At 46.9% G+C, this 24,578-nt stretch overlaps 1 protein-coding gene across 1 annotated transcript in view; it reads left to right on the top strand.

Annotated features, from left to right (window-relative positions):
- The window catches only part of KCNB1 (potassium voltage-gated channel subfamily B member 1), a 126,103-nt gene extending 103,286 nt beyond the window's left edge, over positions 1-22,817 (top strand). The window contains exon 3 of the mRNA XM_075166464.1: positions 19,449-22,817. Coding sequence (XP_075022565.1) covers positions 19,449-21,470 — 2,022 coding nt within the window. The 3' untranslated portion in view covers positions 21,471-22,817. The remainder of the gene's footprint in view (positions 1-19,448) is intronic.
- The last annotated feature ends 1,761 nt before the right edge of the window (positions 22,818-24,578 follow it).

Raw genomic sequence — 24,578 nt, 5'->3', positions numbered from 1 at the left:
GGAGAGGTGCCAGCGGGCACCCTGAGCTCCCGCTGTAAGCAAGAGGCCTCTTCCCACTGGCTCTAGTCACTACAGCATTTTAACGCTGTATTTTTTTACTACATTTTTTTAAAGCAGAGGTGATCGGTGCTTCAATGAGTTTTTAGAGGAGGAGGCAGTTGGCAGAAATGTCGGGGACACCTTGATTAGCAGGGGACATCAGCTGGCTGGGCGACACGCGGTGCGGCAGGGCAGGGAGCGAGGCTCCGGGGCGGCAGCGGGTCTGCGGGGTTGGCGCAGGGGGGCTGGGAGCACCGCGGGAACACAGCCCGGCCCCGGCCACGGACCGGGCGCATCCCGTGAGCCCTGACCTGAGAGGCACAGTGCTGAGCATGCGGAGAAATGCCAGCTGGGTTAGGGGCAGCAGGTATTTCTTGGGCTCCCCTGGCTCTGGAGAGCAGCACCCCTCTGTGATACTTTCACATCACCCCGAGAAGCAGAGGCAGAGCTCAGCTGCGAGCACATAATCCAGCTAATGCTGTTCCCAGCAAGGCTGATTCAGGCTGGTTTCCTTATCTTTGCCTTTTCTGCGCAGCAGCAGGTAACTCATAGATAAAACAATCAGTGCTTATACACACACACAGATGCTCAGGAGCTATTCTTAATCTTTCCAAATCCCTTAATATACCTTATGTATACAGTTTGGAACTTGTAGATTTAGCATGATAGATTGACTTCACACACTATCTCAATGGAAAATGACATTAATAACTAAATTCTTATTTTTTTAGCCCTGGCTAAGCTACTGCAGAGCACTGAACTGTGGTAAATCTGTCCAGGGCAGAGCAGCAATGCAGTCAGACCAAGGTCTCTGATTGTGTCTGGTGTTATTGCTTGAATTATATAAAGCCCAAGTTGTGGTGCAGCCATAGGAGAATTTGGCCAAGTAACTGCAGTTTGAGCATATGTTATAACCAATCAGCTGGAATGATTGTATTTATTTTTCACAACTCCCCCAAAATGGAGAAAATGGATGAGAATTGAGTGGGTCATGCAGATTGACAGGGGAAGCTGCTATTACAGTTTGAAACAGATGACTCAGTTTTTTTGCTTCATGGTTTTCTGCATGCACCATCAGGAATTTCCAAGAGATTTCTCCAGTAAGGACAGGCAGGCAAAAATACAGAATTTCCTCGTTAGCCAACCCATAGTGAAACCGGGCACAAGTGCTCATGTCCCTGAGCTGTCCTCCTCTCCCCAAGACTCGTGCTCTCACCTTGAGCAGCTGGTGTTTTTAAGAAGCGTGTACACTGCTCACACGTGGAGCGAGCCATATGTTTGGCAGCCCCAGGAGCTGTGTCATTTGGCTCTCTTGCCGATCGGCACCCGGCCTGACTCGGGAAGCAGATGTCTCATCCCAGCCTCGGGACCTGCAAGGTACCACCGTGCCCATAGGCATCGCTGAGCGCTGCTTCTTCGTGCTACCCAAACTCCACCGTGGGGTGAACTGGGAGCTTGTCTGCACACAGATGTTACTCCGTGGCAGCCGGAGGTGTGAATTAGGAGCACCCTCTGCTTTGCACGAACGGCACGGGTGGGTCTTCAGTCTGCAGAGCAGCTCAGGTTGCTTTCGGAGCTACCTTGCAAGTGGTGGCCAGCACGAGCAATGCAGACTGGCTCCTGTGCACCAAGCCTGCGGCTTCAGGGACAGCACCCGCACTCTCCCGCGCCGAGATGCCTAACAAATTGTCTGGGCTCCCCTTTCCTCGCAGGGACAGCGATGCTGACTTATCTCGCAGAGCCCTGGGTTGTTGCATGAATGCTCGTGAGACAGCCTCACACCACAGCCGCAGAGGCCGGGGGTGCTTGGGTACAGGCGTTCTCCATCTCCAGTCGTGATGTGTGACTGTACTACCAAGCACAGAGCCTTCTATGCTTCTTGCCTTTGCCTTCAGAGGAAAAAATGTTTCCACTGCGTAAATCAAGCTATGGCCAACCCAGGCTATTGTTTTGTCTATGTTTTTATGTCCCTTTTAATATACGTGTCAGCTCTGCCATGTCCCGTCTGTTAGAAAATGCCTGGGTTTACATATTACCTCATTAGTCTTACTGTCTATCCAGCATTTTTTCCATCCTGCAGGCTTAGTGTTTTTATACTCCTGGCTCCGTAGGAGAGGATGTGGGAGAGGGCTGAGGAGGGGGAATATGTTGACTTTTAAGTGGCAAGCTGGGGATGTCAGAATAGAGCAGCACAAGGAAGGTATATTTTATGGTGCCGCTGTCGCAAAGCAACACAGCAGAGCGGTGGCTTTGTGTCAAGAAACACTGTGCAGAGCAGTTTCTGTGTTTATTTTTTGGAGCAGCCTGAACTAGGAAAAGAAAAAGCCCAGAAACCTCCCCCAGAAGCAGACGCGCTCGGCTATTCTATTCTATTTTCCCTTGAAAACACGGTTCAGGGCTCGCGACCGGCGCAGGCAGCACAGCTCCAAAGCAGGACGTGCGCAAGGCACGCAGGATTAACCGGTGGCCCTAAAGCATGGGTTTTCCAAGGCTTGATTGTACTGCTGCTGTATCGCCCACTGGGGCTGCCATAATTAAGGCTCTGTCAACTTCCAGCAGCCACCTTTACATGCTGTGATTTTCGTGGGGGTATAATTTAGCCCAAAGCTCTTGCTTGGCAGCACGTTATTTTACAGGGTTACTTAAAAATATGTTTAAACCGTTTCAAATTACAGATTGGTCCAAAAAATGCTTTCTCAAACTAGGGTCACCCTTTTAAATATAGGCATCAAAACTTGGCTGGTAAATTATCTGGGTACCTGTTGGGTGTGGGCTTTTCAGGGGGCAATTAAGGAGTGCTCGGAGGCCAGAACCAATAACAGCACCAGTCTTTACTGTAGCAGCAGGCAACTAATAAACTCTTAAAAGAAAGCGATCGGGAGGGAGGGGATCTGCCTGGCTCCCTGTCAGGCTATTACCAGGTGATCCGAAGAACAGCTTGTTGAAGCCAGGTTGGTTCACAGCCTGTGCTCGGGATGGTCACCTCTGCTGCTGGGGTCTATTTACCCCGAGCAGATCTGTGCACACAGCAGCAGTGCCCTGTGCGGGGGGAGGCAGGGGAAAGGCTCACTAACACTCTGCACATGCGCAGAGTGACCCTTACGGAGGATTTGAACCTTGGCAGTATAACGAGGGTTTGCTTTTTTTTTTTTGTGAAGTCCAGATCTCGCGTCGCAGACCCTCGTGAAGGAAGGGATGGGGTAGACCAGGGCTAGCTGGGATGTGCACGCAGGCACCAGCTCCTGTGCACCCCTTTCCCGTGGCCCCAGCATCACATCCAGGCTGTGCAACACATTTGGCAGGATTCGGCCACAGGACTGGAGCTGAGTTCAGGTGCCTAATGCGAGGATACACCCTGAGAGCCCATAAAACCCCTGTGCTGCGGGAGGGAAATCCCTGTGACATTGCATCTGACTGTAGCAGGAGGAAGGGACTCGTGCATTGAGCCACTGTGCCACCTGGAGTCCGTCCACTCGGTGCTCACACAGCCGGTCCTCTGCCAAAAAAAGAACACTAATAGACTTATTTTCTTCAGAATAATAAAACAGAGAAACAGCAACAAAGCCAAGAACATTGAGACGGTGACAGCAAAAGTCTGGCTTAAATTCCCCAAAATAACATCAGCTAGAGCCTGATTTCAAAGCAGCAGACACCGCGCTGCAAATGCAGAGAGTTGGTGATTGTTATATTTTTCTTCAATAGAATTTTCTTTGACAATAATACTTGACATTTTTCTTTGAATAACTGTATAGTTCCCTCCAAATTTCCCATTTCTTCTACATTTTCCACCACCTTCACACAGAGGGAGATCGGTGGCAATTGTTTTCTGCAAACAGCAACTTTGGATGGGAGATACAAGGTCCAACCTGGATTCCTTTGAGCATCCAAACCTGGAGGGAGAAGTCTTGGAATAGATGCCCTGCAAAAGGCACTCCAGACCCCTCCTTCCAGGCTGCCTTTCATAGGGACTGAGCATGGTCCCACACTAGTTTCAAGCTCATTTCTTTGGGAATTATTTTTTGGTGCAGAGAGAGGAGGTTTTGCAAAAGACGGAACTAAGAGGTGGAGGTCCATTACATCACCTACTGCAGTCTTTGAAAATCCTCTGTTTGAGCGAGTTTTGCTCAGGCTGCAATAGCAGCACGCTCAGTGTTTGAGCAAGGCTGACGATCTCCCACCCACGGGAGGGCGACGGCGCAGGGACGGGGGGGGTCCCGCATCCTGCACCCGCGTGTGCACGGAGCAAAACCCTCCCGGCGCGGCCATCAGACGCTGCTGCTGGCAGCGTGGGGAGAGGCGGCCTTTGCTGTCACTTTGACAAAGTGACCCTGCTGCTATGTTGCTGTTTGTGTTGATAATATTTTAGCAAATTTCAAGAGTTATTTTATTTGAAAGATTTGAAAGGTAAACTGTCAGCAGTCCAGTGCTCCCTCATGGAGCAGTGAAATAATCCAGGAGCGTGGCTTTGCTGGCTGATTTTCTTCCTTTGTGTCTTCGTTATCTCTCCCTTTGGTAACTGGGGTCTTTGTTAGCTTAGTGGTTTAACTACATTTTGGAGCAAAATCTAGAGGTGTAGAAGGGGCTGGATTTGCTTAAGACATCTTTAAATAGGAGCCATCCCTTCCCCTCCTGCCCTGCTGACAAAGTATTCGCGAGTTTTTATTTGGTTTCCAGTAGTGTCATCTCTTACATTCAGCTTTAATACAGCCTGAGTAACTCTTCACATTCCCAAGAGCAGGGTTTCAGCCAGAATGCCCCATTTTTGTCTGGTTTGGCATCCAACTTGCCCAAAGCCAGAATTTAAATGGGATGTTTTCAAGCCTTCCTTCGCGGGGCTGGTGGCAAGAGCAGGGCAGCGGGGCACGGCTGGGCAGGCAGCGACCGCCCCCCAGGGTGGCAAGTGCAGGACCCAGTGTTTGCATCCTTTTTGGTAAGAAAAAGACTTCATCCCTCCACCCCGTATTGTATTTTAGCAAATAGCATGGAAGGAAAGACCCCTGGTGGAACAGGGCCCTACTGAAGCAAGGGATTTCTGCCGCTGACCTCAGCCAGGTCAGGAGCAGGATCCTGTAACTGTGTCTCTCCTCCAGACACGTCTCTGTACATGGAGATAAATAGCTGATGAGCGGATCTCACCACATGAACACTGCAAAACGCACAGAAGCTGCCTGCATTATAGAAGGGTGCGAAACAAAGCTACATTTTCATTATTTTCATGTTTCCATTATATTTTCGTTTTAAATTTTAATTATTTTTATCAAGACTTTTCCTTTTGACCTCTTTAACCCTGAACTATTAATAATTTTTGCCTTAAATTGAATATTGGGTAAGCGAAGAGTTTCAAAAGCTTCACAGAAAAAGTTCATAAATGAGAACGATTCTGAAGAAGTCAGCCCTTCCTCAAAACACCATCTCACACCGGCTGTCCCTGGCCGTGTCCCGCGGGTGAACAGCCTCTCTCCTTGCTTTAGTTCCTGCTCAGTGTTTTTTCCTGAGTTGGCACCTGTAATCTCTGGTCCTAAACTGGGGAGGCTGATGTCCACAGAGCGCGTATCTCACCTACATCTTCCATGGGGCCGCAGATACCGTCAGCACAAGCCTGGCTTCTCTGGGGCTCCTCTTAACAGCTTCTGGCGGGGAGCCTGCGCTGGCACATTCACAGCGGCACAGGATGAGACCGTCCAGAACAGAGCATTATTTATTCCTTCTGCAAAGGTACAAAGCCTTAGAGGAAGTAAGTTAACCCAACCCAGAGCCTTCCGTCAAGCTTAGCTGCAGTAGCAGCAGCTCCATGCCTGGCTTATTCACCCCAGAAATAAGGAGAGCCTGTGCCCGGCTCTCCGCTGGCCCAGGGAAAGTGTCTGCTCCTTGCCCCGCTGATCATTTCCTAAACCCGTCCACCGACTGCTCAATAATCTGATAAAGATGTTTCTGTCCAGAAGGTAGTAGAAATCTCACACCAAAGATTTGAATCTCATGAAACCTTGCTAGCAAAACTCTGCAGAGAACAAGCTAATTCTCTGGAATGTTGCAGGGAGCAATATATAAGATGTTAAATTAAGAAAATAATTGTTTTCTGTACGGCATTTTTACCACTGCACCTTCTTCTCCATGGTTCACCAGCTGGGCAGAGTGAAGTTGAACAGTAGCTCAGGATTCACCACTTCATTTTTTCCCCTCGTGCTTTCAGTGGTCACTCGCTGAAAGTTACAGTTTGGGAATTTCCCGTTCAGGCAGAAACCCTTCAGGAACAGGCTGTAGTTTTCATGCAAGTTATACAACTGCATCTTGCAACCCATGAATTCATCCGCAGCAAAAGTTGGGACCAGAGCAGAACTGCTGCTGGTTTACAGAACTGAAGCAAGTTTTTGGTGTGTGCAGGGATGCCGGGGTGCTGCCACAGCCCCCCAGATCCAAGCAGGAACGCCCCCAGGCACTGGGATTCTTTAAACCTGGCTGGGAATGTTTTTGTTCCAGCTTATTTCTACCTACCACTAAAATAATCAAATCACCTCTTGCCATTGGATTTTTTTTTTAAAAGTGTGTGTCTGCAATGATCAAAGGGGCTTTTCATGTGATGGGGTGAGCAAAGGAAGCTTTCAAGGTCAAACCAGAACGGCCTAATGACTCTGGGACTCGGCTCTGACCTCCAATAGTAGCAATGAGCCAGGAGAAGATGAGCAGTTCAGGAGCCAGAAAATGAAGCTTTTGAAGCCATTAATACCCTCAGGCAGTGAGCAATCAATTGACAGAGAAATGAGAGAGAGGAAAAAAAACCCAACAGACGGAGCATTCAGCCAGGCTGCAGGAAGGGCAGTGCCATAAAGCAGGACTATCTCATAAATAGAGCGGCACCTTTTTTCCTTCCTCTCGCTTTCCCAGGGGAGCGTGGCCATGGGAACAGACACGCTTCGTGCCCTCTGAAGGGGATGCAGGAGAGAGCAGATTGACCCTACCTGCAGCAGGTTAATTGGGACACACAGCTCCAGCATCGCTACCCTTAGGCTGCTTTTTCCTCTCTAAGAAATAAAGGAAAACAATAAGCCGATATTAGCTCCTCCGATGAGCCTGGCCGTTCGGGACTGCCTTGGGAATTGCCAGCTCATTCCATGTAACACACGGAGAGCCCTCAGCTGCCGGGGACTCTCATTCACATCTGCCCGTGCCAGACTTCAACCATTGAGAGGTTATTTCTGGATCCCTTGGTAATTCCTATAAACTTATTTCCCTGGCATGCTGAGGGTTATTTTTTCCCTTAGTATTTTGCCATCTTTAAACGACTCCCAGTTTAGACTGGATTTGTTTTTCCCACTCGGCACTGGGTTTCTCCCTGTGCCGGGCTTCCTCTGTGTCTTGTTTGAAATGTGCTGAGCAACTTCTCACCAGACCAGGTCCAGCAGCTCGCATCAGGCAGCAGATGGTTGTCACAAGTGCTGTCAGTGAGAGATGCTGGAGATGGCACGCGTTAAAAAGCTGTATTTTAATACTTAGAGAGGAGCTGGGATCTTTTGCAAAGCTTGCTCTGTTGGGGATTTTTGGCATTTTGTGCTGCACTCATGATGAGGCCACACGGTGCCCATTTCTGCAGACGTGCGGAGCACCGGGGGACCCCAGGATTGCCTCTTGCAGCGGGGAGGCCGTGGGGTAAACCCCCCGGCTCAGCAGTCAGCATTTTGCAGTAGCCTGAGCAATTCGCGTGCCTTGTCCAGGACCCAGTTAATAACTGGGCTTCCCCGTGGGCAAGCAAGCGTACGTGGAAAGGGTTAAGTGCTGCCCTCGGGAAGGTGGGTCTTACCAGTTGTCTTGATGGAAGAGCAGAGAGCTGAAGCCTCTGCCAGAGCTCGTTAGGGATAATGCAACCTGATGGGAGACAGAGCTTTATCCAGCGGCTAAAGGAACCCGCAGGGTGGCTTTCCTCTGACCTTGCTCTGGATTGCAGGGTCTCTCCCGGGCCACGGCCTCTGCAGACCCGCTCTCTCTTTCCGAAGAAAGTTCTCGCGGATGGAAGGGACGGATGCCTCTGCTGCAGGGAACGTGGCACTCAGGAGTTAGATGTGTCACAGCCCCTGTGTTTTGGAGGGACGGGTTATTTTCTGCTGGCCAAGCAGAGCCTTAATCGAAACATCCAAACACGCTAGAGCTGCTTCCCTGCAGTGACTCGGGACACAGCAGGAGGAGTCAAACAGAGCCACGCTCCGAGAGGAAAACAGTGGGCCCAGACGAGGACTGTTCAGCCGAACTGCAATGACATTTCACCACAGAAACACAAAAAAGAAGTGACCTGGCCCCAGTCCACACGCCGTATGTGTTTTGCAAACCCCAAAGCTGTTGTGCTCACAACCTGCGGGATGGGCGAGATAACGGGACCACGTGCCTGACAGAAAATCCCGAGTTTCTCAGGACATCAAAACCGCGCGTTTCCCTGGAATGACAAGTTCTATCTTTGGCAAACAAAACTCAGGCTTTTTAATATGCTTCTCCCCCGATGCACCATGTTAGCGTGTGTTTGTTTAGCAAACAGTTACTAGGAGGCCTCGGTAGGATAAAAAAAAAAAGTGATACTGGGTATTATTATTCATGGATGGAGGTGGGGAGGAGAAAGAAAACCAGTGCTAATATAGCCAACAAGTTCTAGTAAGGTTCAACTTTGCTGTTCCAAAATCTGCTGCTATGATAATGAGACAGTCGAATCAGCTCAAATTAAGAGCTCAGGAAGGCTCAGCCTTTCAAAGAAGTACATTCGTGACAAGATTAATTTCTGCCAGCCAGTATATAGCGTGGTATCATCCTATATTAACACAGAAACCCCAAACAAAAAAAAAAAGCAACTGGAAAATGCACTAAAACCCAGTGAAGTGTATCATTTCCCTTAATCTTCAATGCTGGTCTTCGCTATTCTGCACATGGATTAAAATACAATGTACCACCTGGCACCGTTCAGCTGCCACTTCCAGGAAACCTTGCCCCCTCCCCTCCCTCTTCAATAAACATCCACCAAAAGGCAGCACGCCTGCATTTTTCAACCAGTTTCAGGTGACTTTTATTAGGGTAAAGGGCAAAAATATCAGTAAAACAGCCACTAAAAAAACCAAACAACCAAAAACCCCCAAGAAACAGTATAAAAACCAGCTCTGCTCCCTATCCAAATGGACAGAGTGCTTTTTTTTCTTCTTTTTCTTCTTTTTCTTTTTCTTTTTTTTTTTCCCTTTTTTTCCCTTCTTTCTGTTCAGCTCTGGTTTTCTGCCGTCCCCTGAGCAGTGCAAAACGCATGGTTAAAAAAAAAAGTCCTTGTTGTAAATGTACTTCTCAGGTACCACGGTAGCATAAATGAGTCTCTGCTGCTTGCGGCCACGCTGGGAGGGTGACAGCAGCGGGGTGATCTCGGAGGTGTGAGCTGGGGAGGGGATGAGAGAAGGAAGGGACCGCACTGCGTGATGTGGAGCTCGTTGCTGGCCTGCGCAGCATCTGTCGGGAGCATGCTGGCATGATAGCAGAGGCTATCATAAGAGCTTTCAAAGCTTTCAGAAAGCCCAGGGCTAGCTGGAGTAGGTGTTTATTTCTTGTGGTTTGGAAAGGCTTACTGCTGTGTCAATGGCCAGAACTCACGAGCGTGGGAGCGAGTGTTCCCCGACGGCCAGCTGACACTTCAAAGAGGTTGAGCTTTTTCTGAGCTCAAGAGAGAGTTTAAAATAAATCACAATTAAAAAACCCTCCCCAAACCAAAACACCCCAACAAAGAACCAAGTATATATCTCCACGCTTCAGTTTCATCCTCTATATTTATAGCTGGAATGTATCAAAATTGTCTTACTGAGCTGAGATTAAACCCTCTTGTTGAAATGCTGTATAGCTGCCTTGTCTTTTGCATTCAGATGCTGTATCCACTGTCTCTGCTTACCACTTGCTATGGCCTCATACTAATATGAATGATTAATTGCCAAGGATTAGTTTTTAGCTGCTTTTCTACACGGTTTGTATACAGTTGTTGCTATTTATTAAGTATGTGATATCTAATCCAATGTTTAGTGCTTACAAAGGGAAGAAACGTCTGTGCTTGAGATTAAAACATTTCATTCACGTTGTGCCAAAGCCCTCACCAAGGGCTCCGTGATCTGCTGTAGTCAGAAAAAACCCTTGGGAACCCAGGCTTGGGAGGGGCGGACCCATGTGTGGACATGTCCCTGCCTCAAAGCCCTTCTGTCTGATACAAGGTCTGAACACGAAGATAAGTGTGGGCATGATGGAGAGCAGAGAAGCTGACCAGGAAAACAAGAGGTTTTAGCAGAATAAAGGACTAAGAGCCAGGAAGGTGCTGAGAGCTTGGAGGGATCCTGCAGAGATGTTTCCCACCACCTGTGGGCTTCATATGTCTCTTTTGCAAAAAGAGGGGGGATAATATTCAATTTCTTTGCAGGCTACTTGCAAGGAATAAACAATTAACAGCTGTAATCCCTTGTGTGGGGCCAAGGCTTTCTCGTCCGTGCAAGATATGCCACCAAAGCTCCTCTTACGTCAGGCTGTAGGTGTTCGGGCAAACCTCAGGGCTGTGCAGCCCTGGCAAAGGCTGCGCCCATGGTACAAGAGGATTTGTCTCCCGAAAGGAGTACATCTCCCCCAGTTTGTGAGACAGCAAAAGTGCCTCAGCATAAATTTTGTACCCTTGTTCCAAGCGTGAATGCAAAAAAACCCCTCTGAGACCCTCTGGAGAAACCTCCCATGACCTGCAGAAGCAGCCCAGGTGCAGCGGTCCCAATAATCTAAAGTCAGCCCTTAGGAACAGCCTCCTGAAGTGCTCAGACACTCGGGTAGCAGGGCCGTGCTAGCATCAAACATATTAAACAGGTAGGGGATATTGCCCCTGCCTTTCTATCTATAGGGATTTACCGTTCCTGCAGGCTTCCCCGTCTATTCATTATGTCATCTGTGTGGCTGATGCTGGTAATCGGATTTGCCACTTCTCTGAACACATCTCTGGAAAAAATGTTAAACAGGTCACCATTTTTGCAGACAAAACATCACCTGAGCTCTGTTCTAATTTCCTCGCTATGTGGCAACCCAGTACGGTATCAATGACTAGGTAAATCTCCCTGCAGCAAAACTAATTATACCTTTTGGTGAGAAAGCGGCAGTGGAACTGGTTTAGCCTTCCAAAAAATTCCACACTATAATATGCAGGACTAATGGGCCTCAGATTTGAAAAGAATTAATATCAATTATTCTCATGCATATTCATGAGAAGAAGACTGGTTTAGCAATCAAGCTAATAGTTTTTGCTTAATTACATTTAGTTGATTTCATGCTATCTTGGCACATTCCTGATTGAATTTAACCATTAAAAAAAACCCTCCCACAACTATTGCAGCAAACACCAACACTTTAAGCTCAGCATCCCCTGTAAATAGTGTCTGAGGCTGAGCAGACTGCTTGCGACAGTGAGAGTTGATCACGAGCATTGTCTCTCCCTGGTGCAGGGTAAAATCCCAAAAGCATCTTGAAGAGCAGTTCCCGGGTGTTCACCGGTGCTGAAGGTGAAGGCATTCATTTTTTTGTAGTATTTTTCTGAATCCAAAACATTGAAGATAGCAGGAATGGGAGATGCACCAAGGGGACCATCAAGCTGGAGAGAGGGTTTTGTCTGAGTAGATGGTCTGAAGCCCGACCCTGATAACAGCTGATGACTTGCTGTGGTGCGGAGGGTTGAAGAGCAGGTGGGGTGTTCTGTGCGTTGTGGGTGGGTGTTTCACCGTTAGGGTCTGTCTCTCCAGTTGCCTTTCAGGGAAAGCCCAGGCTGTGCTATCACACCCTGTGCTAACCCGCACTGCCGTTCCCCACTTCTGTGCTCCAAGACCAGCATTTTGCACAGCCCAGGGGGTGGGAACACGCCAGCAAGATGAAGACGCAGTGGGTCGGGCGAGAGGGCTGGGAAGGGTGATGGTAGGAGCGCTCGCGGGGGAGCTCCCCGGTCAGGCTGGCAGGGAGCTGGGGGGAGCAGGTGCTGGCATGGCCAGAGCCCTCCTTGGGAGCCTGCATCGCCTTCTGGAGTGCGAGGCCTGGGCAGAGCGTGCTGGCACGGCTTGAGGATGGCAGTAAGGATCGTCTGCGTGGATGAGCAGGGAGGACATGCACACAGTTTGGGTCTGTCTGGTGCTGGACATCTTGCAGTAGTGCTACTTGCTGGGGTTGCACTCATCCTGGGCAGAAGGCAAGGCAAGGAGAAAAATGAGAAACTTGAGCTTCCACGTGCCATGTATTTGTTCTCTTTTTTGATTTTCCCCATGCTAGCAGCAGCAGAAATAGGACAGATGCTCCCCTCTCATCCTCTCTTGAGCGCTTTCACTGCGCTGACGTCTAAAGGCAGTATACGCCTTTGAAGTTTGCCTTTTCAGTATTCTCATTCATTCATCATTTTCTTCTCCAGCTCACCATTTGCATCTGGGCTTTGCTCAGAAGGAAGACTGACACCATTTATCATTTAATGGGGTTTGGTAGCTCTCTGACAACTAAACATGTTCTTAACAGCATTAAGGAATTTACAGGCAGCCATGCCTGAAGGGTACTTTTCTGCCCACTTTAGCTTAGTCAGCAGCCGTTGTAGCTGCAGCTCTCTGGGTGCCTGTAGGCAAACGAAGCATTGACATATAATCAGCAGAAGTATTGTATCCCCTTTTAAACCAAATAGACTTACTCTCTCAACAGATAAAATTATAACAGCTGTAACTGAAATCAAATAATTAACCATTATTCAATCTGGGCTTTTCCAAGCAATGTCAACATTAAGATCTTGGATATTTCCAAAGCAAAATATAAATGGTTTTCTCTTGGGTTTGTTTTTGTGGATTTTACGCTATGCAGTAATGCTTACAGAAGAGCATAGGAGTTTGCACTCTCAGAGACCCTGGACACAGTCACTGGGGGCACTGCAGGGATGCGAGTGAGCTGGTGTGTGCAGGGTCCTACCCCTCCAGAGCGCAGACCTCCTGGTGCAAACGGGTCTCAAGGACCCCCTTGGGGCAGAATGCAGAAGTAAATGCATGTAAAGTGCCAGAACAGGGAAAAATCTTAAGCCACAGAAATCAGCGGGACTTAAGGGTTTGGGGGATTCAAGGTCTCACATTGCATCTTAACATCCACATCAAAAAGCAGATTAAAGGTTATCTGTATTTCACTTGCGACTCTATCCCCAAGTTTGGTCTCAACTTCTTGCCCTGATCCAAGAAGCAAGTGTTGCCTTTATTTATAGCCTCAGTATTTTCTAGAAAAAAACATCCTGCAAGCCCAACGGTCAGAATCATGACATCAGAAGTGACCATGTTCTGCAAACTCTTTCAGTTTAGGAATAAATAGGCATTTTCTAATGAAGAGATGTTTCCTAAAACAAGTCCCTGTCAATAAATACCATAGACATGCATAGCTGCCATCAGCAGGAGACGTTATTCCCGTGCAGAATGAAGCGGGGAGGAGATTAAGGAACTCTCCATCTGTTTCTGCACTGTGCAGCACATGGGATATCGCTCAAAATACAGTGTGCTCTCTGTTTCTCAGAGCCTGGGGAGACAGAGGCTGGCACAGGCATGGCAGGATGGAGCTGGACAGTCTGACTCAAAGTATATTCTCTGCTTGGGGAAGCAGGGGGGCTGCAGGAAAAATCCCTTAGTAAATGGAGCATATGAATGAAACCTGGTCCTGATGCCAAGTTTATTCTGCAGGCCTCGATGGAGCTAAAAAAGCGCATTAGACAAAACCATTATTGAACTTCTTGATTACATAACAATTTCCTCATCGTATTTCCAAGAATATTGAATCTATATTCAAACACCCTCCTACTCTCTCCCACACACCACCCCTTCTTGCTATATCAGCTTCATTACTGAGTATGAAGACAGAAAAAGTATAGGGCATGTTGCCATGAGCAGATAGCTCTCAGATGCTTACACTGAGATTTTAGAGCCATCTACGGGATTTGAACAGCCCATTCCCATTAATTTTAATGGCTTTGAAAGTCTCTGGTCATATGCCTTTGACCTTAGTTAGTGTCTTCAGCAGTGCAAAGAACAGATAATCAAGCAATAAATATCACCAAACCTAAATGTTGGGTTAGTCCCTGCTGCCTAAAACTTACCCCGCTCTGTGCTGGCGGGGGGGTGGCACGCACAACTTTGCTGCCCACAGACTTCTGCCACCGCAAGCTCAGGAGAGAGACGGGAAATTTCTGAACAGACTGGCTTCTTTGCGGGAGCCCTCTTCCCCCCAGGGATGAGCACAGACCTTGCCAATACAAGGGATGAATCCCTGGGGCCACTCTCACCCAGCAAGCCGGATCAGGCCCACTGCAGGTGGAGATCTCCCGAAAGGTGTGTGGTAGAGGTTGCCTGCCTCGTTTTTGGGGGGATTTTGGAGGAGGTGGGGATTAATGGCTTGCAAGTATGGCACATCCATCCTGCCTCAGGAAGCAGCAGTTGCACACAAACTGGCTACGCTTACTCACATAATCAGCTTGCTTGTCTCATTTGCATGTGTAATAACCAGCATGTATGTACAATCATGCTAATCACTTCAAGGCAACTGCTTTAAATTCATTCAAAACCTTGCCCTGCCTGTCCTTGGGTTATTTAGCTTTCACAAAGGAACTATAGCAGCAATCCAGAGATTCACTCAATAAAAATCTTTGTGAAACAGTCAATTTAGTGGAGGAGAAGTTTTTTCTGGAATCCTGCCCATACATACTGAGACTTGCACTACCAGCCAGTGCTGTCATTAGGAACCCATCCAATACCCTCTGCAAGACAGCTAGAAAACGGGGAATTTCACAATTTATGGTGTGTTGCTACAGGTGAAATGTAAGAGTAAATACAGAAGCAAAGAGGAAAGGAACTACACAGCTTCTCTCATGCAAGCTGTTGGAGGAGATGGTCTGAAAGTTGTGCATGGAAAAACTATTGTTAAACCCTGTCAGCTTTATGAGTGGTTTAAGGAGTGTCTGTGGTGCTTTGTTGTGGATACCTGACCAGTAAGACCTGGTCTGTCAGGGCTCCGGTCATTAGCTCTGACAGACCCCGTGTGAGGACAGTGAAGGATGACTCTCATGGATGGGGCACCAGAAGCACATGGATTCCCTCACCTGCCTCTGCCACTGATGTGGCTTTTCCTCAAGCCAGTCATTTCACCCTTTTGTGCCTCCAAATCTTTTTCCTATGCCTCCAAATTTTAGGCTGCAAGCTTTTCCATTATTTTAGCTATGTGTTTATAGGACCTCCTCCAGGCATGGGGCATCCGACTCAGAAGCTCTGGATGTGCCTGCAGTGATATTGGAGGTGCCTTCCCCAGCCCCCATAACAAGTCAACATATGCCAGATAAGCCAGCAGTAAGACTGGGGGGGGTACAGCTAGCTCCGTAAGTAGGAATATGCACATTTCGCAAAATCTAACAAGCCCCCGATGCTTAACTTCCCCATCCCTGTTCCTTCTGCAAATCCAAGCCTGCGCCCTAGGGACCTTTCTGTGCTTGAGCCTGTTCAACCTCAGCTCTTTGACTGCCAGCCCAAAACGTTTCACCAGCACAAGGCCATGTTGTATGTTTTTTAATGAGTCACGAAAACCAGTGCTACAGCAGGAGGCCCTCTCCCCGTGCTTGCTTCCATTTCAAGCAGCGGTTAGGTGGCGAGGTTTTGGGTCAGTGCTCTGAAGCAGGGACAACGGGCACTTTTTTCCAGTGACCACTTGCCTAAGCAGCTGGAGCCTCATTCACTGCAGAGGAATCACTCCTGCTCAAGTCCAAATTTGTCCCGTTGGCTTTTCTTGTTAAAGAGAAGTGAACCTGGAAGAGGAAAGGAAGGAGGAAAGGCCAGGAATCGAATGAAAAGGCCGCCTGCCACACAGAGCGTCTCGAGAGGCGTTCTTGCTGGTATAAATGTCTTTCCCTCAGCTTTCCGTCTCTCATTACTGACAGTGGAAAACACAAAAGCTGCCAAGCTAGGGGTTCAGTATGGCCAAGATAGAAAACCTTATTAGAGAGACAGACGATGATTTCTATAATCTGAATCCCAGACTGTAAATACATTGGGGTAGACCCTGTGCCACTGAATGCAGTGCGAATACCTGACAGCAGCAGCTGGGTCCAGTTTTCTGTTGAAACCTGCTCCTTGGGTGGTTTTTGTTGGATGGTGGATGCTACCAGGACAAGGTATGCTTTAAAGAAGGAGAAGGATCCTCTAAACCCTGCTGGATATTTCATCTCCTAGTTTTTTGTACTTTCCAACTAAAAAGTGCTTCGAATACCTGAGGACAGTTAACTCACATTTAGAAGTTTTTCTTCACCTGACAAGATGCCCAAAGATGTATGATTGCAGTAGATCAATAAGGGGGAAAATCTGTATCATAGGAGCACAGGTGACATCTTGCTGCAACTTGCAGGAGAAATGATAAATGTCTCTCTCTGTTTATAGCTTAGCTCTGTGGCTAAATCTGCTAAAACAAAAACAAATTTTACCCTCAGATCTCCTAGTTTTCAAATTTATGTTCATCTGGCATTGCCTTGATCTTCAAAGCAGGAAGGTATATCAAAGGAAACAGAAGGTTTGACACCAATTACTGCTGCTGGATGCCATCCACTGAATGAAGATGGAGTGTTAATATTTACACTGAAAATGAAGGAGATAAAACACACTAGGTACATCTAAGTCTACAAATAAGCCTTTCTGTGTATAGTGGGCAGAGATAAACCCAAGAAAAAATTTGAAATTACCATTGAAAACATCCCAAACACCTTCAGAAATGTTGGGTTGTAAACAAAGAAATGACAGCAAAAACACTAAAAGAGCCTTCTAGGAAAGCAAATCAGGCTCCCTGCTTCTCGGGGGTATTACCTGGTCTTCAGGAGATGGTCTTCTGAAACAAAACCATGCAGAAGTAGTTAACATCTAAATTTCTCCCCACTTCACCATGAGACCCTTGACTTACATTTTATTCTCTTGAGTTTGAAGCTATCGGTTCAAGCACTTTTCCTTGCGTCCCTCTCTGCTTCTCTTCATCCCATGGTTCTTCCTGCTTTTTTGCACCTTCCAAGTCTTTCCCACAGCTTCTTTGGCTCATTGACCTGAGGAGTCTCTCAACAAGGCAAATCCCCCATTGCACAAGTTGTTGTGGGGTTGTTGGTATTTCAGCAGCAAATCTATGGAAGAGGAAGGCAGCGAGGAGGTGAAAGGTTCGCTAGCAGTGTGAGGGTGCACGGCACAGCTAACAACATTCTTTTAGGCAACCTGTTTAAAAAGGAAAAGGAATCTTCTCAGCAATTTTCCAGGTAACAATTTAGTACCTGAAAGTGAAGCTATTCTAAAATTCCCAGTACTAGAGCACTGCATAGGAGGCCATTTACACTGTTCACTTCTTCCATTTAATCCACTTTAGACAATGAAACCAGAGTGTTTAATGGAGCTAATTTTTATTTCTAGTCAAATCTCACTCTTCAGATTAAATTACTAGGTCCTCAGTGTCGTGTACAAATCAAAGTTATATAGTACATTTTAGTGAGTTAAAAGGTAAATGATTTTATTACATTGATTTGGAAGGGATTTTCTTAACAGCAAGTGGATTTTAAAACACTTGTTGAAATCAAAATTTCAAAATTGAAACTCTTGCCTTGCATTTGGATTTTTTGAAGGTATAGGGGCTTTTCTCCTAAAGCCATAGCTTAACGTTGCTATGTGGATTTAATTCAAGTGAAGCTTGCAGCCTTTGTAGACCATTTCTGCCTTTCAGCTTTGGAGAAGAGGTGAGGCTTTTCTTGAGAAGACCACAGTGTTTCTGAACCATATTAGGTCTGCATGTTTCTCCTACAGCAGCAAGGCTTGTTCCACTGTTGTGACTGTCTGTTTAGGGATAAATGTTCAGAAGTCTGATATTTCCCAACTGTTAGGATGTCTGTACTGGGCTTGGCTGAAGAGAAACCCTGCAAGAATTTCTTTCTCCAGTGCCCTAGGTGGTAACCGCGGATGTTCTGGTATTGTGAGGCTGGCTGAGAAAGGTCACTGTGAGGAAACCTAAAATCTAGTTATATGGGCAAGGAAGGAGTGTGCCAGATTTGCAATTCATGATGCAGAACTCTTGTCATACGTTTTATAATTCATTGCTTAATATTGTGTATCTAGTCATCATGCACATATGTTGCAATTGATTTTATGCTGCTTTTCTATCAAGCAGGAGAAAAGCGAGCATAAGGGACCAGCTTACACTGAAATGAATACATAGAACATTAGTCACATATACGTGTGTTTTGAAATCATTGCTGTATTTTGGCAGTATCCTAAGAAACTAGATATAATCCCACCCAATTAACAAACTAGAGAAAGAATTCACTAGTAGAAAAAAACACTCCTCAAATTGTCTGTCAGCTCTAAAACCTCCCTAAAATGACTTTAAAAGAAGATGTAATTAGGGAAACTGGAAAGTATAGCATTAATGTCTATATAAAACAGGTATGGAAGGACAGCCTGCCTACACCATCTGAAAGCTGCAAATACACTAATCTAGCACTTCACGCTTTCCAGCTCTGCACAGAGTCGGTGGCCCAGGATCTGATCAGATTTATGTGGATTTTTAGAGAGGCTGCTCACTGCAGACCCTTCTCCTCTCATTGCAATCTTTAGCCCTGGTTTCTGGTAATGGATGAGCTCTCCAGCGGCTGGACTTTCCCTGCCTTGGCTGTCTCAGTGTTGTGCAGTTTGGTTTGCCTGGATGAGTTTGCTCTTTCCCCTGGTTGCGATGAGGAGCTAGGATGGCCAGTCGGTCGCAGGCGGAGTAGCTCAGAGCTCAAAATGTTTTAGAAAGCTTGGTAAAGTTTTCATGTGTTTCACAACCGTCAAGTTTTAAGTTAGAGATGAGTCATTAAAAAAGAGTGTATTACTTGTACGCTTATATGTAGTAGAATTGTACACACGTCTCTGTAATGAGCCAGAGGCATCCAAAATTACAGATGTAACTGTGCATTAAATGGAGGACATCGCTCTGATTGAATCTTGCATTCACAATTGCATTCCTTCTTGCTTAGATTTCAGAGCCTGTTGTCCAGATGGGCTTTGTTGGGCACCTAATTAGTAGTTAATCAAAAGCTCCTGCTGTGAGCTGCTTCACAGCCCTCCTGGCATCCTAGACCGCTTGGTACGCGGTCCTTGACTACACGGAGATGAAGGCACAGGAGTTGAAGTAGATACTTTATCTCCGTTATGCATCTGGCATAACTAAAGCAGCTTCCAAAAAAAAATCACCTCAGGATGCATTGGTTATCTGACCTCTGTGTAGTAAGAGCAAAATTAGTCTTGAAATGTGTAAGTGGAAATACAGCCATGAGTTAATGGCAATGATAGATAGTGTAATATATTCTGAGACGAACTCACTGTTTTCTCTTTCCTTTTCAGATTTTGGCAATCATTTCCATCATGTTTATTGTACTATCTACAATTGCCTTGTCCCTTAACACACTTCCTGAACTACAAGGCGTGGATGAATTTGGGCAGACCACAGATAATCCCCAGCTTGCCCACGTGGAAGCGGTGTGCATCGCATGGTTTACAATGGAATACCTCTTGCGGTTCCTATCCTCGCCTAAGAAATGGAAGTTCTTCAAAGGGCCGCTGAATGCTATTGATTTGCTAGCTATCTTACCGTACTATGTCACTATCTTCCTCACAGAATCCAATAAAAGTGTACTTCAGTTCCAAAATGTACGACGAGTGGTCCAAATATTTCGGATTATGAGGATACTCCGGATTCTAAAGCTCGCCCGGCACTCAACGGGTTTACAGTCCTTGGGGTTTACACTGAGGAGGAGTTACAATGAGCTTGGATTACTCATCTTGTTTTTGGCCATGGGCATTATGATCTTTTCCAGTTTAGTGTTTTTTGCAGAAAAGGACGAGGATGATACAAAATTCAAGAGCATCCCAGCTTCTTTCTGGTGGGCAACAATCACCATGACAACAGTAGGCTACGGAGACATCTACCCCAAAACACTTTTAGGTAAAATAGTAGGAGGACTGTGCTGCATTGCTGGAGTGCTGGTGATTGCTCTTCCCATCCCAATTATTGTCAATAACTTCTCTGAGTTCTACAAAGAGCAGAAGAGGCAGGAGAAAGCCATTAAGCGCAGGGAAGCTCTTGAAAGAGCAAAAAGGAACGGCAGTATTGTTTCCATGAACATGAAGGATGCGTTTGCCCGTAGTATAGAACTCATGGACATTGTGGTTGAAAAGAACGGAGAAAGCATAGCCAAAAAGGATAAAGTTCAGGACAATCATTTATCTCCCAGCAAATGGAAATGGACCAAGAGAACCCTCTCTGAAACTAGCTCTAGTAAATCTTTTGAAACTAAGGAACAAGGATCTCCAGAAAAAGCCAGGTCATCTTCAAGTCCCCAGCACCTGAACGTCCAACAGCTAGAGGACATGTATAACAAAATGGCAAAGACTCAGTCCCAGCCAAACCTTAATACTAAAGAGTCGAGTCAACCTGGAAAGCAAAAGGAAGAGCTAGAAATGGAAACCCTTCCCGGCCCTATGGTGCCCTTGCTGACGACTCGCGCTGACGGGATCATTGACATGAGGAGCATGTCCAGCATCGACAGCTTCATAAGTTGCGCGGCGGAGTTCCCTGACTCTGGGAGGTTTTCCCACAGCCCGCTCGCCACCCTTCCCTGCAAAGGTGGCATTAACGTGATTCAGGAGCAGAGCAGGCCAGAGGGGAGCGGTGCCAGATTTGTGGAAATGAACCCAAGCTCCGAAGGCAGCCACCGTTCCGCTTTTTTCATAGAAAGTCCCAAAAGCTCCATAAAGGCCAGTAACCCTTTAAAACTAAGATCTTTGAAAGTCAACTTCATGGAAGAGGACACCAGCACGTTAGTACCAGCATCAAATGTACTGAGAATATATCCAGACCCTCTCAAGAGCAGGGGAGCTGCTGCTGCCGCCACAGATACTTCCTTTCTCTCTGACAGATCTCTCATGAGCCCAGAAACCTCGATCTACACAACCGCGAGTGCGAGAACACCCCCAAAGTCACCAGAGACGCAGACAGCCATAGCTTTCAACTTCCATGATGCCGGTATACACAAATACATAGATGCTGACACTGACGATGAAGGTCAGCTGCTTTATGATTCAAGTCCACCCGGAAATGTGAGTCCCAAGTACAATGTTACAAACAGTGGCTATCTAAAGCAAAAGGATAATGTTTATAGAACAGAGAAGAACCATCTAGAAGCTGCTGCTTTACCCACCTCCCCTAAGCTGATAGGGCAAAACTGCATTTACTCTATGGAAGGAATCACTGGAAGAACCCAGGGCAATCAGGAGACTGTCAGACTAGAAAATCACATTTCCCCAGAAGTCCATGTATTACCAGGCAGCGGAGGACATGCTAACACACATGATCAAAGCATCTGAGATGGGCTCCAAAGGAACTTACAGAAAGTTTAAAGGAATGTCTTTACAGTCAACACAAAAAAAAGAGCTTCTGCATGGCATGAACTTGGCTGAAACAAGCCACCTGTTTCTAAAAGTCTGGGGGAGGTCCAGTGTGGGTTTGTGAAAATGTCCTTCTCTGAAACAACTCTAAAGACGTTGCCCACATCAGTCAAAAATAAGGATTGCAAATCATGATCACACATTGATCTCCTTTCATGTTGTCCAGTGAAGCCAATGTGACCAAATATCCATCCATTCCCCTTGAACGCTAGAGCTCCTTTTGGAAATATTAACATCTGATTTGCATTAGTTCCATAAAGGATGCCAAGGCAGCCAGATTTGAACTCTGGAATAAATTGCTGGGGTTGGTATAAAGCTATCAAAAACACAATGCTCACTGCTTCAGGGCAGCTGTTCCCCATCTACAGCTTTCTTGATGGATATTATGTCTAAAGGTAACAGGGAACACTTGCATTATTGGAAAATCCAAGCGAAAACCATTTAAAACCAATAACGGTCTAGAGAAACCAATTCTTAAAATGCTCTGTGTGTGTTTAACAATACGATATCCTGTAGGACCTGACGTTTTCTTTTGAAATATCAGCAGGGTGAGTTGCACCACTTGTATCTAATTCCAAACATCCCCTAGGACGTAGTGAAACTTGCACTTACCCTCTGCTAAAAATGGATACCTGCCCCAGGGCCAGCGCGTGGCCCTCAGGGGACCCACAGCCCACGCTGGGAGGGTGTGAAGGAGCCATGCAGAAGCAGGGATCTCCGGAGGCATCGCAGCCAGACCCCCTTCCCGGTGCCGGGGAGCGAAGGGCTGGAAGGAGAGCTCAGCTCTCGCCCTACCCCTCCGCGGAAGGGAGATGCTCGCTGCCCTGCCCCGCGGGGACGGCCGAGCGCGGCGGCGGCGGCGGCGCTGACGCTGCGGCTGGCCCCCTGCGGCACGTGCCGGGGGTACCGGGACGGCTCCCCGGGCCTCCCCTTCCCGCCCGCACGCCGACGCGAGGCGTCGGCCAAAGTCTCGCCCTTGGCGTAGGAGAGGAACCGGTCGGTCTGAAGCTTTTTGCGCCCGAGCGGCGCAGTGAAAGATATGCAAGCGTTACATAAATATGCAAAAAGAGGGATTTGTTAGCGACCCGCCCCGGGCCTGGCTGTGCTCTCTCTCGCGAGGAGGTCGGGCAGGAGAGGCTCCTGCAAAGCTGCGGCGCGAAGCAGCTGCGAGAGACAGGAGAATCAGGCCCGACGTTTTAATAACATCCAGTCATTTTTAAATGAAACAAGAAAAAAAAAAAAAAAAAAAAATCTGACCATTTTAAATGAACAGAACTAGCAGCCACCAGCCTAGGTTTTTAAAATATTATTGTTTCAATAAAGTTATGTCAAATTGTGTAGGAAATAATTTGTCTTTGGTTTTTAATCTGGGGGGGGGGAAAGCACTTTCCGTTGACCTTTTGTTGTTGTTGTTGCGATGCTGGAGTAGGATAGCAGAGTGTAACAATCAAGCACTTTAACCAAGCACTATTTTAATTTGTGCCTCCTGTCGTGACCGTGATTTGTTACACACCTGTAGCAAGTCACAACCTGTCTTGTGATAACTGTGATGGTAATCTTTTATGTTGTTCTCTGTTTCTACTGTAAAACTCAACTGTAAATAACTCTGTCAATAAGCGTTTCCTGACCTATTTCGGAGTACCTGCCGGGGCTGTCACAACCTGCCTGCAGCAGGTCCGGGGACGTGCTGAGACACGGGACGCGGGAGCGGAGGCGCACGGGCGGGAGGAAGACCCCGAGCCGCTCGAGTCCGCTGCGTTTTGTTCCTTCCTATTGTAAAAAAAAAAAAAAAGCCGTTGGTTAGTCCTGAATGTAAATGTCTGTCCGTCCACGCTGTACAGTACTTCTGTCTGTAATCCGTAATAGTGAATGCAGCATGTACGGACAAAAGCAATAAGCACATATATGTTTTAGGAACTATTATGGGTTACGATGATAGCTTTGTTAGGTCTCTCCTTGGCACAAAACTGTACACGTGTTGGAGTTAACTCTGCTCTGCTCAGCCGACCCCGTCCCCGGGCGGTGGGACGCAGCCCGAGGTACCCGCTCAGAAGTCGCCCTTGCGAGGCAAGACCCTGGGGGAGGCACCAGTAAGACCTGAGCCACCACCTCACGAATTAGCCCGCCGGCAGCGAAAGAGACCTCGTGCCCTGCAGAGAGTGAGGCGGGAGGTACGCAAAATAAGCTCGGGGCACCTGTGCGTGCAAACGATGCTCTCCAGAGTATTTACACGGGGCCAATTCCTGAGGTTCGTTAGGTTTTACTCTGCCTTCGCTCAGCCAAAACCACCGTTCCTCTGAGTGGGCTCTTTGCCTGGTGAAGGACTTTAGGATTTGGCCATAGTAAATACAAGTGTACTTAGAGGAACCGACGTATTGCTGAGATACTAGTTAAGATTGAGTCATCACGAAAAAGTAAAGTGACTTTCCAGCAGATAAGCTTTAAATACTGATTTATTCTGTGGCTTTCTGAGGCCATAGAGCGGCAATGAGAAATTTTAAAGAGAACAGTCTTAACATAATCTCTATGTTTCAGTGATCATTCATGTCTGCCATCAGCACAAATGTAAAAAGAAGAAAAATCAGGGAAAATTTTTTTGATAAAGTGAGTAATAGCGATTTCCAAGTTAAATATTTTTAGAGCTGATGCTTTCACGTGGAAAAAAAGTCATATTTTACATATCACGAAAGTGAACGTATTTAAATATAGCCATATAGTGTAGTATTTACCACACTCTCATCCAAATTGATGTATTTGGTTTATAGATGGCACTGACAAAAATGTATAGATCAACAATTCTATCATTTTTTAACTGATAATCAACTGGTGCAACTCTCCTTGTAACCAAAGGCCCTCTGTCTGCCTTGTGTGATCACTCACGACACACACCTTATATCATCTATTTAGTCCTACCTTTAAAGTAGCATTTTATTGAGTCACTTTTGAAAGCCAAATTCAAAAGTATCATTAAAAATCTACCTTTTAAGTCTGAATAGCCAAAGTCCTATAGATTTCTTATAGAAAGCA

This window comes from Calonectris borealis, chromosome 17 (assembly GCF_964195595.1).
Source record: "Calonectris borealis chromosome 17, bCalBor7.hap1.2, whole genome shotgun sequence".
In the NCBI taxonomy this organism is placed as follows: Eukaryota; Metazoa; Chordata; class Aves; order Procellariiformes; family Procellariidae; genus Calonectris; species Calonectris borealis.
This window is presented reverse-complemented; position numbering and strand designations above follow the sequence as displayed.